Source organism: Excalfactoria chinensis, chromosome 1, assembly GCF_039878825.1.
Source record: "Excalfactoria chinensis isolate bCotChi1 chromosome 1, bCotChi1.hap2, whole genome shotgun sequence".
In the NCBI taxonomy this organism is placed as follows: Eukaryota; Metazoa; Chordata; class Aves; order Galliformes; family Phasianidae; genus Excalfactoria; species Excalfactoria chinensis.
This window is the reverse complement of record NC_092825.1, coordinates 46,276,541-46,290,791: the sequence shown is the minus strand read 5'-3', so window position 1 is coordinate 46,290,791 and position 14,251 is coordinate 46,276,541. Positions and strand designations below refer to the sequence as shown.

General features: G+C 40.0%; 1 protein-coding gene across 1 annotated transcript in view; it reads left to right on the top strand.

Annotated features, from left to right (window-relative positions):
• Positions 1-14,251, top strand: part of GUCY2C (guanylate cyclase 2C) — a 42,853-nt gene that overhangs the window by 15,014 nt on the left and 13,588 nt on the right. Inside the window, exons 10-18 of the mRNA XM_072349832.1 lie at positions 159-276; positions 2,102-2,183; positions 4,518-4,623; positions 5,134-5,196; positions 5,872-5,943; positions 6,849-6,953; positions 8,116-8,202; positions 11,637-11,769; positions 13,598-13,735. Of these exons, the coding sequence (XP_072205933.1) occupies positions 159-276; positions 2,102-2,183; positions 4,518-4,623; positions 5,134-5,196; positions 5,872-5,943; positions 6,849-6,953; positions 8,116-8,202; positions 11,637-11,769; positions 13,598-13,735 (904 nt within the window). The remainder of the gene's footprint in view (positions 1-158; positions 277-2,101; positions 2,184-4,517; positions 4,624-5,133; positions 5,197-5,871; positions 5,944-6,848; positions 6,954-8,115; positions 8,203-11,636; positions 11,770-13,597; positions 13,736-14,251) is intronic.

Sequence of the window (14,251 nt, the reverse complement as noted above, 5' to 3'; positions counted from 1 at the left end):
GAAGAGAACCCACCAGTGTGGCAGAAAGAGCAAGAATTACTCTGTTGAAGTTTGAGCTGTACATTTTTAAGAGTAGTTAGGAACAAGGGCCAAAAACAAAAAACAAACAAACAAAAAGAGACAGAACTGCTGCTGACTTCATTTCTTTACTCCTACAGCCACAGTACAGAGTTCTTATGTATTTCAACACTCAGGAGAACAAGACGTATGTGGTATCTACTAGTCCTGATTTCATCTGGAAGAGCCACAAGCTGCCTAGTGATATTCCAAGCACTGGTGAGATATCCATTAAACGTACCTCTTCTTCCAAGAGAGTTTACAAGGCCCTCACGCCTAATATCCAGCTCAATCTCAGTCTGAACACTGAAACTGACATCCCAGAAACCACCACCTGCCTTTGAGGTTTTGGTGACTCCTGGATAAAATGATTAACCCTCTGTGTGATTCAGCATGGCAAAGTACATACAGCCCTGCTGGTCAGAGCCAGCAGGTGTTGTTTTTCCATTTGTTACATGGTAATGGGCAATAGGAAGGAATATTTTTCAAGGTATGATATGCAAGATAAAAATTCCTGCTGTGGCAGTGGTTGCAAGGGTTAGTGTACTGTGAGTTGGTTGGTGTTCACCTGAGTCATTCCCATTGATGAGTGAATGTCCAAAGGTGTCAGAGTTATAACCTAAGGCTCCATTAGTTTGCTGTGATGTTGACCTCCATTAGGGAATGTTATAATGCAAACTGATAGCTGGAGTAACAAACACCTACTGCAAACCTGAAGTCATTCACAGTAAAGTGGACACTTTTATTCTTCAGTAAAGTAAAACAGGGAGTGTGTCGACCCTGCACCAGCTCCCTGACACTTTGCTGTCTGGCCCCAGCCTTCTCAGTGCTGCTCCAGTCCCATTCTTATCCATCCCTCAAGCCCCACATGCACTATGTAATCAGATGATCCCATTATCTTCAATACATTCCCTTGAAGATGTCCTTGTTTGAAGCGGCTGCACAAGGGCAAAAGAAAAATGTTTGGGAATTGCAGAATAGTTGTGTCTATGAAGTGGTATCTTAACACTTAGTACATAGTGAAGGCCAGACTTCATGGCCAAGCTACTCAAAAAAACCCAAAGTAAAACTGCCTCTCAAAGGCGCTCGATTACTTCGTTTGTAAAAATACGAGCAGCCAGGAGGTGGAAGCAGAGTCTCAGGAACAGGAAAATGCAGTTCAACCGGCCTTCCATGGGAAACTTCAACCTGATGGTAAACGACTGCTTAAAAGCTGAAGTTTTAGAGAATTCTTAGGAAACTGATTTCAAAATCCTGCGCGTACGTCATTACGAGGAGCTGACAATATCCTTCCCTGGTGAAGGGAAATGGTACCACAAGTAGTTCTCATGAAGAGTAAGAGACTAACATTTACAGTTACGTGGAGACCCTAAGACAGAGGCTGGCTCGAGAGCACGGAAGGCAGGGAGATGTGATGCACAGAACAACAAAATCAAAGCTAGAAAGCTGGGTCCAAAATGCAAAGGGGTTCCTAAATAGAGTTCCATGTTGGATGCAAACACTTACAGTGATGTTTTTATTAATTTTTATTGGTTTTGTTATTCTTATTTTACTTTCCATGGTTTTCCTATGTGGCCAACCACTTAATGCCTGTACATCTCCACCACACAGACTGTTGTATCCAGGGTTTGCTGCCACTCTCTGTTCTCATGAACTTATCTGCCTGCTTCATTTTTTTAGAATGTGGTTACCAAGAAACAGTTATTTTTATTCCAGAACTATCTTAGTTTCTTTTTAAAGAAGAGAAACACTTGGAAGCTCTGAGCTGATATGAGCGTTAGTGCCACTGAATTCACTTCCCACCTGGCTTTGTCTACAGAGTGCCCATGCCTCAGGTGGGGACATAAGAGCACTGCTCAGGGCCATGCTTCATCCTGTTCTGAAAGGGAGCAGGCACATGTCAACCCCAGGGAGCACAAAGCCTCTCAATTGGAATATGACCAAAGAATATTCCTGCTTGGCTACTGTGACTTGCATATGTGGGCGAATGTAGTTTCTTAAATAGAATATTGTTGTTTACTTTCTATCTTTTTTCTTTCTGCAGGCCCACACATACTGACTATTGCTGTCTTCACGCTCGCAGGAATTGTGATTCTGGTTCTGATCATCTCTTTGCTTGTCCTGAGGTACCACTTCCTTTGTCCCTCTGTTTATCCTAGAAGAATTTTCTTCCTAGGGCAGTGCCTTTGATGTCTCCTAGAAGAGCTATTCATGACCTTTCCTGAGTAGTTGCCCTCCATGTGAACTGTTTAGCATATCCCAGGTTTGCATCTGTAGCATTGTCATTTAAGGTTAATAATCAAGGGAGAAGATACAAGAAGGCTCAAACTTTCAGCATCTGCAAAAGTTCTGATTCCTGCTCAACACATAAACTCATGTTTCAGACGACTCTTCAGACTCTTCCCACTTACTGTCAACCATTAGCCCACTTGGGGTTCCTTTATGTTCCTTTGACCTCTTGGTGATAGAGAAGTACAATTCAGAAGGAGTATTCTGTCTTGTGGGAATCAAAACTCCATGAGGTTCTGGTGCTTTCATTTCATGTATCCATTCTCTCTCTCGGTTCCTTTGACTCAGTCCAACTCCTCACATACAGACTTTCCTAACAGATGTAATTTCTCAAATATAACATAATTCATCTTAATTGTGACGGAAAATGCAGAAATAGAAACCAATGGAATCTCCTTTTGCTGGAAGAAATTTCAGTACATTTCCAAATTATATGGTTTTCTTTCATATTTAAAGAAGTTGTTTTAGCTTTGCATCTGGTTTTGGTAGTTCAGGACCCCTCTTTGCTACACAGCAGAGAACTTCAGGCAAAGTGAGAAAACCAGGTCTTAAGAAAACCTGATTAGAAACAGGTGCTACTCAGGTTCACTTATTTGAAGTGGACCAACCTGCCTTGTGGACTAAAGCTTTTCATGATGAAAACTCTTAGATGAAGCTACACAACTCTTACACAGGCAGTTGTGCTTAATAAATGGAAGAGCTGACTATTCCCACATAAGTACTAACATATAAGCAGATAAGTAAATTTGTTAGTATGTGGTCATGAGAATTCACAAAACTTTGTCTAGAGATAGTTTGAGCATGTTATAAAGGTTCTGTACTCTTCCATATCTGCAGATGTATAAAATCTAAATATTCTGTTTGTATTTTTAGATTCTTATTGTATACATATTGTAACAACCCCAGCCATCAAATATAGAAGTTTCTGAGGATATTTTAAGAATAATTTCCTCATGTTTTCTTCTAGAGAACTTAACTTTTTAGTATAGAAATAATAGCAACCACCTCAACTAGAAGTGCTGCAGCAGACTGTCCCCTAACAAGATAGTAAGAAAGACTCAGATATGAAAATGAAGAAGATGCCTCATTAGTCCCTGTTTATCTCCCAGGTTTCAAGGATGCTTCATAGTCAGAACTACACACCTCCCTTGATAGTTCTGAGTGATGAGGAAAATAGCAAAGCCCTAAAAAACACAGAACTAAATATTAGACTTAGTAGATTTGAGTTCAATTTGATGTGTCCTTAATCATCATCTGGTAACAGTTGGAATTGCAACGCATTCTGGTGAGGTAATGACAACAGTTTTTCGAGATTGAACTGAAAAACGTAATTCTTACAGCAATTACCAGTACCCCCTCTCTTATACACGTATAAGTTAAAATCAGTCAGAAAAGTGAATATTTTGTTATTGGTGAATACAGTCATTTCTCCCATTTGGAGCACTTGCCAGCAGTCATCATATGTTGGCATTCCCAACACAGTGGCGCCCCCAGACATTCTTGAATCTTTTTTTTTTTTTTTAATGGAGGAAGTACTTGTGTGGGTAAACAGATACTTTGATGAGTACACATCTAATCGCAGCTTTTCTATAAAGGAAGATAGTGTTTGCTCTGAAGTTCTGCAAGAGAGACAGCAGTTTTCTTTTTCCAGTTACAAGAGCTCTTCCAAAGCATGCAAAATACAAGAGATATCCACAAAAAGGGGTTTTAACCCAACGCTATTGTTGCCTCCTCTTCTGACACTATATTCACATCTGCTCTTAACAGTCAGTGTTGATGCCAGGACTTGGCTAGTAGCTGTTTGAGGCACCTCCCTTCAGAGTACATTCACTAACATACAGGAGAAAACCATATAAAATAAAGAAAGCCCTTTGTACTTTAAATTGTTCTGACCTCTCCCGAGTCTCTGGCAATGGCCCAGCAGATGTTCTGCTAAATGTTTTCAATTCTTCTACTTCATCTATGGAACTGAGACAGCATTTATTCTTTCCCAAGGTTATGGGAATAAGAGCAGCCTCAAACTGCAAGACTATGAAAGACATGGGGCTTGTGCTCAAACCTTGTCAACCTGACTCTCCATCCTTGCATCATCCCAAAGCTTCCTTGTGCTAATCTTCTGTCATGAGTTTCAGTTCTCTGGGAGGATATCCTGAAGTTCGCTTGTTTTGCAGGAAGTACAGGAGAGATAATGAGCGTCGGCGGAAGAAATGGTCCCATATATCACCTGAGAAAATCTTGCCTCTGGAGACCAGTGAGACAAACCATGTCAGTCTGAAGGTAAGATTAGCACGATACCCAAAGATGGATCTTGGATTTTGTCTCCTGAGGACCGTCAATGCTGGGACACTGGCCTTCTCTGATTAAAACACAGGTTATGGCTGTGGTAGAAATGGGCTCTGTTAACACTGTTGTGGTTTATTTTTTAACTCTCACTTGCTATATTGATTACTCCCCTTTTATCACTCCCTAATAGAATTGGTTTCCCAACAGTTATGCTTGCTTTATGAAGGGGAAAGAGGCTGAGGGCTGATTGCCAGTCTCTTCCACACCACAGATAGTTTCTCTGTGCTTTGTTCCACTCCTCTAACTGCCAGGAGCACAGGAGCAGCAAATGGAGGCCATGGCAGCTGTGGGAGCCGACTGGCTGCCCCACACCTCCTGTGGCATGTGATGAAACTCCTTAGAGAGAGGCCTGTGCTTCTATGTGGCACTGGCAACACTTCCCTCTTTGAGCCTGAGTGGGGAGTAGGTGATAATTGCAAGTTAATGATCCTTCTTTGTTCTCAGATTGATGAAGATAAGAGACGTGACACCACCCAGAGACTGCGCCAGGGCAAATATGACAAGAAGGTAAACTGAGAGTCAGCGCTCCTTCCTCTGCTCAGCAGAGCTCTGTGGGTGACATTCCTCTTCTGTGGAGTTCAGGAAGCAGCTCTGCCTCCCTCTGACCTTGCAGAATGGCTTGCTTTCATGCAAGCAATGTGCCATATCGGGTGCTCTGCACTTTGCTTACAGCTGGGAGGCAAAACATTAGACACCATGAACCCTGGCCTAACTCAAAACCACAGAAGAGGAAACAGCACAGAAGTCAATTACATACAGTTTGATACCGTATTAAGGTATTAATGGAGAACAGGCCATTTCCGTGCATTTCTTGTATACTCAGTTGAGCTCTCTCTCTGCCTGGCTGAGGTATGTCCATGTTGAGGTACAATCTGTGTCACAGAATCATAGAATAGCCTGTGTTGAAAAGGACCTCAGAGATCATCTAGGTCCAGCCCCCCTGCTGCGGGCAGGGTCTCCAACCACCAGATCAGGCTGCCCAGAGCCATATCCAGCCTGGCCTTGAATGCTGTTCCTGTCTATGTGGTAAACACTTTGAGGGAAATGTAGCTCCATTGCTTACTTAGTTGACTAACTGAGACAGCAAAGCAATAGGCAGGTGTTTCTAAGATATTTATCTAACATTTCTTGGAAGAGAAGAATGAATCACTACAATTTCTTTCCACTGGTATTTTTCTTCAGGTGGTGATCCTGAAGGATCTCAAAAACAATGATGGTAATTTCACAGAGAAGCAAAAAATAGAACTGAACAAGGTAATTATTGTATGTAGCAACTGGACTCAGTAAGGTGGGATGAAGCTAATGAGTGACGTCATTGCCCTCCATTGCCAGCTCCATCAGCCATATATATGCTTATGCATGTTTGTGAGGTGGACAGGTGATGTGTTCATCAAAGCATATTGCTTGATGACCTGTCTTTGCATGTGTAATCACATCATCAAGTGAAATTGAAGTAAATGAAGTAATTCACGCATTATCTTAAAGGCCCATTTTTATACATTTTTATAGCCAGTGCTAAAAGACTCTGCTCATGTGCTAATTCATTTGTAGTGAAATATTGTAGTTCATTACTGAATGCCAAATGCAGATCTTTCAATATAAGTAACTCTGTGCTGACTTGTGCATACTCATAGTTCTAACGTTAGGGATGAGCTTGGCTACAATACTGCATTATTTTGAATGACGAGTTTTCCTTTTTACACAACGTAGCTATACTGTGAATTCACCAATCTCTAAAAATATTTTGAAGTAAACTACAATTGTCCATATGCATATGGACAAAGTCCGTAATATCATGCAGCATCATTATAATTTTATTACCTGCTCATTTGATGATTGATTAACAACATTCTGTCTCTTATAATGGCTATTTTTATTAGCTGTGAGGTTTGACTAGAGAAGCAATAACAGTAGTCGTCTCTAGAATGATCTTGCAGTATCCAGCAGCATCCAGTTTTAACTCCCTAATCTGGAAGGCTCTGGCATGACAAATGCCTTCTTCAAGTACTTCACTCTGTGCCTTAATCCAGACTGGTTCAAAGGAAACTCCTACATCTTATCAGAGCCTGAGATAAAAAGGCACACAAACGTCACTGACCCGTGTGTTTCTATACTAACAACAATTGCTTTTAAAAATAGATGTAATATTGCTGTTCTAGCTCCTGCAGATTGATTATTACAACCTGACCAAGTTCTATGGCACAGTGAAGATGGACACCATGATCTTTGCAGTGATTGAGTACTGCGAAAGAGGTTCCCTGCGGGTAAAGAATTTTGCAGTTTCCCTTCCCCAAATTATCATAGTAAGAAAACAAATCTCCTGCTCTGCGTGGCACTCATGCTGCAGCGCTGCACCAAGCAAGTGGTGGCAAGTTTCTGATGTTGAATTCCTTCCCCCTTGCTCACCTCTCCCCAAACTTCCTGCCTGTGGCTGCCATCAGACTGGTGGTTCTCATCAGCCAGAGGATGCAGAGGGGTGTGAGCAAGGGAATACAGGCAAGAGCTCTACCTAGACAACAGCAATAGCCAGTATCATTTTCTCTACATGGAGCATATAGTATATAATGTTTTCTTTATTTTCCAAGATGTAGCTGTTGTCTCTTCTGATGATCTTGCAGCTCCTTCAGTGGCCCCAGAGTTTCAAAACAGAGAAAATAATACAATATTAATAAGGGGCAAACAGTTTAAGACTGGAATATAGTAAATCTTGTGCTGTAAGCCCTTTGTTCTTGTTTTTAAAAGGAAACAGTAAATTGTTACCTGGCAAGAGGAAGTTTATTGTTACCAATATTATTTCAGAGGTAATCATGGTGGTGTCAGATTTTCTGCAAGCACTAGTGGTCTCTGCTTCTTAGACTGTACAAAGACTCTCATCAGTAGCAGTGGGCTCTGGAACAAACTCACAGCAAGTCCGCAAAATAACAAGTTTATCTCCAGTATTTTTCTTGTAAACTCATGGAGACTTACTTTTAGCAATGGAAATCATTGTTGTTGGAACTGTAAATAACCGTCCCTTTGTGTATAAAGATCACTCTACTTCGAATTTATAAGGCCATGAGTTAGTTAGAAGGAATTGGATTGAGCACAAAACACATATAGTCCTTTTCTCTTATACACCTTACTCATTTCTGTCACAGCTTGATTAGACTTACCTTGGCTTTAAGAGCAAATTCAGAATCATCTTTAATTAGACAAAACCCTTCTTTTCTGAAGTCCTCACTTTTCTAGTTCTCTGTAAACCTAAAATATATGTAATATTATCTGTCTTTTGAGTCAACTCATGTTCTAGTGCATGTATTCCTAATCTGCAAGTCTGCCTTATTTAGTCTCTGTTTGAAAGGTTATGTAATACTCAGATCTCAGCTTCTACTTTTCCCTGATGCAGATTAGAATAATTTTATTTATTTATTTATTTTTCCCTTACAGGATGTTTTAAATGATAAAATCTCCTACCCTGATGGCACATTCATGGACTGGGAATTTAAAATCTCTGTCATGTATGATATTGCCAAGGTAAGTGGACTGTTGACCATGCAATATTAATCAGCCTGTCCTTTCTTGCAATATGGATCCTCTGGAGAGAAGCAGCTACCACAGTTTTTTTTTTTTCTTTTCCTTGATAGAACTTGATGCCCTTCCACTCTTCCTTCTGGCCTCTAGGAGGTCAGGAAAGCCTGTGGCTCTCAAAATGAAGGAGTAAATGGGGACCAGATTAGCTTTGGGGTATATATAATAATATATGCCCCAAAAAGACATGTCACCCAAAATCAGAGGGTTACGATTTGATGATTGCAGCTCTGATTAGTAGGGCTTAGGCAGTCATGAGCCGTGTAAAACAGGTTGTGCTAACTGGCCTTGGGGTAGACATGTAAAGGAAAGCTGTGTTCTTCCAAAATGATGAAATTATTTCAATTTGTATACCAAACCAAGATCAACTTCTTTTTCTAAACAAGCTCTGTTTATTTTGCATTTTATTTTCATTTTCCCACTCTCTAGAGACTCTCATTTCTCACTAGGGCTCCCCTTTTCAGTCAGCTAGAGAGGGAAGAACAGAAGTTCATAATAAAGCAAATTCTATTCTACACTACAGACATGCATCTGATTAGCTAGCAGTTAAGAAAACTTTGTAATTCACATACACAATATTTCTGCGGGTAATCCACACCACTTTTTGCTGTCTTTTTGCTAATGCACACCTGTTGTTAGAATTTTTTCTATTTCCCTACACATTTCAGTTCTCCCTTGGTCTCCACAATGTATGACTCCACTGTGTCAAAGAGATACTGAAAATCTTGCTCTTTACTAGAACCTCCTTAAACCACATTGTCACAGCTCGTTGGCCTTGTTGATGACTTTCAAGTTCAGTTAATGTTCAGCATTAAGCTTCATTTTAAATAGGAACAGTGTAATTTCCCTTCCTCCTTTAGTATATCAAAAGAGCAGGGCGTTTTTTAACCCTTTGCAGTTCACCTTCAGATATTACTTCTTAAGAAAATGGTGATAGGCAGTGGGTCAGTTTATGAGAAACATGGAAAACTGCAGTCCCTCTGAAGGGAGTGACCAAATGCCCAGTTACTACACTAGGTGTGACCAGGACTTCAGAACGATTTGTTCACTGCACCATTGGTAATGAGGACATGGAGTCTGGGGATGGGTGGAACACTGTATCCATTCTGGAAAGGCTCCAGACCATTATTATATTAGCAATTTTAGAGTTGGTTCAAAAAAACCTTCCTGAAAATTCGAACTTAGGGATATATGGCAATTTATGGTCATTTGGATGATCTGCCAACCTCTCCTTTTCTTTTTCCTGCCTCCTCTCCACCTGATGCTGTGGTGGTCTCTGGGACCTAGACATTATGCACTTCTTTTACTGCTTTTCATTAATTGTAGCTTTCCACTTGAATGTCTTCTTGCTTTACTTAAATTATATCATGACCATTCAGCTCCTGTTCCCCTCACTCCAATATATGCTCTTCTCAAGCCCTCTAACAGCTCTCCAGGCTGTTTTCTTTTTTGGTTTTCACATAGGTATAGAAGATAATTAGAAGAGGAAAATATTATCAGGCACATCTGTGAGACTTCTTTCTTCAGAAATCATTGACAAGGAAGCTCTGGTATAAGGAAATCAAAATTACCTTTGCCTCCGATATGATGCTGAAACTGATTAGGAGTTCTGCTATAGCAAGGGGGTATATTTCCTGGATGATATAAGCAGGGAAGAAAGATGGCACAGGTGGAGGAAATAGGCTCTGAAGCAGGCAAAACATCCTGGATAATGTCAGCAGGGCTGCATGATAAAAACTGCTTAATGAAGAAGCACGTTCCTTGGATACAGCATGCACACAGTCTCTGTAAATTTTGACAGGGTCTGAACAGGACCAGGATAACCAGTCCAACCACATTCTCAAGGGGTTGCATGTCTTGTATACTGCCTTGTCTCACACACAGATGTTCTGTGCCCCAAACTCAACTTGTGTTTCAGTGAAATCTTGTAGCACTTAGGGGTCGATTCTCAAGGAGAGATGGGTGTTGAAGGAGAGAAAACCCAGCAGGCCATATAGTGTATGCCTGCCCATATAAGCTCTGTAACCCCGAATAAAGTCTATCAGTCACCATCCAGGAGGATGAGTTGCACATGTAGGAATTTCAGTGGAAGACCATTCACAGAAGAAACTAAACAGAGAAAACATACCTGTTCTGGCTTCCAAAGTTGTTTTGAAAATAATACCTCCTATTTTAATATGTTGGCCCACAATGTCAGAGGCAGATATTGGTGGTATGGCAGTAGAGGCTGAACCTTCCCATCGACACTCTGTTGCATTTTGTTGCCATGTGGCAGATTGCAGCAGAGGGGTGGGCTGACAAAATGGTGTCTGGCATGGAAGCGCATTTGAAGCGAAGGAAGAAAAACAGCCAGCAGTAGGCTAAAAGTAGATCTGAGTTGAAGATTGTAGAAGAGAGAGATGAAATAGAATAAATAATAGCAGGAAAGTATAAATTAGCATACCTACACTGTTCCTCAGTTTACACTCCCTTACTAGTATTCTTTTCCTGCTATACCTCAGTGCTGGCCACTTGGCATCTATTACACCACATTTGACTGTCTAGTACTAAATGAACAAAATTCAGAGGTGGTAAGTAAAAAATAGAAAACTACACACCTTTGCATGCATGTGTGTGTGTTGTGAGTCAGGACTCTGAACCTCAGGAAACACAGCTGAAACTATACTGGCCAATCCTCATTGTGGTTGCTTCCTAGTTTAGCTCATGGATAATTGATACGTATTCACTAGTGCAAAGAACGCCATTAACAGTCAGATCAGAAGTGACCTTTAGGACTCTCTGCTCTGATCACTTGCCTCATGTAAGTGATAGTGTATCATCTAATCTGTATTGCCTCAGTGCTGGCCTGCTGCTTTGCAGAGAAGGACCTACTGAAAGTTTCTGAGTGGAGTTTCTGGTGAATAGTAATCTGCAAAGATAAAGAGCAATTATTCTCATCTTCAGTAAGATATGTAGTTGGAGACATTTTTTTTTTTGCTTGACATTCCAACAAATCTGTGCTAGATTTAACAAAAAACATATTTATTGCAAATGAAATAACACTTCTGTAGGAGAAAACAAACTCCTCTGATGCCCTAGTGGCAGTCTGATCTCATCAAAACCCAAGATGCTCTATCAGGCTTTTGTTAACCTACAGGAAAGATGATCATTAGTTAAGACATGATCCTTCTAATAATCTATCCTCATTTCTTAACAAGGACTGCTTCTATGATCTTGAAAATTCTTCTCTGTAAAATACTTCTTCCATGACAGAGAATTGTTGATAAAGGCAATTTAATTGCTTAGACACACATTATGCTAACAGTTCATATTCTCTTTGATTCCAGTAACAGTTGAGAGTCTCATTTACAGTCTTGTCTTCTTCCTGTTATCAACCACAGGGAATGTCTTACCTGCACTCAAGCAAAACAGAAGTCCATGGTCGGCTCAAATCCACTAACTGCGTAGTGGACAATCGCATGGTTGTGAAGATCACTGATTTTGGCTGTAATTCAATTCTACCTCAAAGGAAAGGTAAAAACAATATCCAGTTAGGCTGTCCTTCATGCTTTCCAACCCAGTGGAATTTTCTTATATTCATAGAACTGTAGGGCCTAATTACATCTTGTACACAGCACAAAACATACAGTACAATTTTGTTTCACGAAGCATCTGTCATACAAATTACATATGAAAACTTTCATAAATAACACAACAAAAATTATTAAGAAGCAGAGAAAGAAATTAGTCAGTGTTGGTGAGAATGAAATGAAAGATACATTCTCAAATTGTATTTGGGGAAACAAGGAGAATTCCTTTGTGACTGAGATACAATAAGTATTTTCAGGATCCAAGGGCTTCATGAAAATATCTCCTATAGGGCTTCATGCAAAAAGCTCCCATAAGCAGTAATGGTGGACTTGTGTGAAGTAATGGTGGACTTGTGTGAAGAAAGAAAAAGGAGTTAAGTACCAGTGGGCATTTGTCATGTTATTGGTCAGTTACGTGTGTTATCACAGTGCTGTGTAATTTAATTTAAATCTTAACATTTGTGACTCTGATCGTCCTTAAAAATTAGTAATGATATGTAATGATACCGATGTTCTTCATTCGTTTGGTAAGAATATAACAATATTTGTTAAATGAACTCAGGTTAGTTTTGTTTATATTTTTTACTTCATCTAATAATCATAGGACAATTCCGTAGCACAGAGTATTCCTTTCTACACATCTTCTCCTTTTTTCTTGATCTTGAGTGCAAAAACAAGCCCTTCTGAAATTATGTCATCTGAATCTGTTTAGTGGAGTTTGGAGTTTAATAAGCACAAGTCTGAACTGTAACTGTTGTATATTATCTGAGAAGAACCTGTGGTTGCAAATGGATTGAGAGAAAAAATTGACATTGAGACACAAAGTCAAGAGTAGCAATGAGAACATAAGAAGAGTAAGAAATGTGCACTGAATGAAAATGTTCTGTTAATTCATTATTTTTTATTCATCATTATGTAACACTTAAATCTATATTATGATTGGATTTTAATGAACTTATCTTCCTACGCTGTTCTTAAATACTTTGGCAATCAGCCTCAAAATTTCTGTCCCCTAGGCTTCTTTCCTTGAAGAAAACTTATTGCTTCACAAGATATCTACAGATTCATTGTGGCTTGATGTTGCAGCCCGATATCATAACAGTGTTTTCAGGGTCACTTTCTGTCCATTATGATGCATCATCAGCATGTCATATAAAACAGTCATACCGTGGCAGTATTCTAGTTTTGAGGGACAGAGGGGCTTGGTACAGAATAATAATTTCTGTAGAAAGAAAGTGGTTACACACAGGTAATATTTATGTCAAGCTCAAAAACACTTGGAGATTACTTCTATAGAGTCATGATACCAAGGCTACCAGGAAATATTACAGCCTTCTCATAGCACGTCTTGAATAACACACTTCATGCATCTGGTTCAAGAATTTATTCCTCTGTGGTTTTTTATTTTTATTTTTTCATGGCGATGGCATTCCTTGGCCTTATACAGATACATGGGCTATTTCTAAGAAGTCCATGTGAGGTAGCTAAAAGAAGCAAGTTCACTGCCAACAAATGCAACTTTTCTGGAGGTGCGAGGGTCTGCACCAACAGTGAAAAATAGTATTGTTATCAAATCCAAGACAATTGCAGACTATCACATCATAGTTTTATCTAACCCGCATTGATGTCAGCTTGTCCAAATAACCACTAAAGGAGAAAATAAGCAGTACCAGTGAACTCCATGTTTGGTATGAAAAGAGTAAATGGAAAATGGCCAAAAGATGTATTTGAGAAGGATTTACCTTTTTTTCCACCACCATCTGGATTTCCAGACCTGTGGACAGCTCCTGAGCATCTCCGTCATGCTGACGTATCTCAGAAGGGTGATGTGTACAGCTATGGGATCATCGCCCAGGAAATCATCCTACGCAAAGAGACCTTCTACACCGAACACTGCCAAGACACCAAAGGTAAATCCACAATTTTCTCCTCCACTGCAGCCTTCTACAATGCTGTATCTGTAAGTAGCATACCCACGTTTTCGTGTTAAGTGCTGTCTCTGGTAGGTGCTTGAACTGGTGCTTCTTTCACTTCATGATGAACAAAGAGCATGTTTGAAAGATGTCATTGTGGAGGCAATCTTCCTGTGAATCAGGTTTTTATTGAGTTTTCTTGTCCTTTCTCCTCTCCTTCCCACTTCTTCCACAGTGTTATAGAAGTTAACCTTGTACAGCAGCTGCCTAGACTTACTGTGACATTTAATGCTACAAAGGGTTGTGCACAAGATATAGTAGTTCACTCATACTAGGCATCACAAATCACCAGTGCCAAAAGAGAACAGCAGAAAGTCAGAAGCATGACATGAGAACAACTGACATTTAAGAGATGGCAATTCAGACTTTGTTCCAGTCTGTCAAATTAATGTTAGTCGTTTATCTTCAGTCAAAAAAAGAATCTCCTCACACAGTGCATCTGTTAAACCCTAT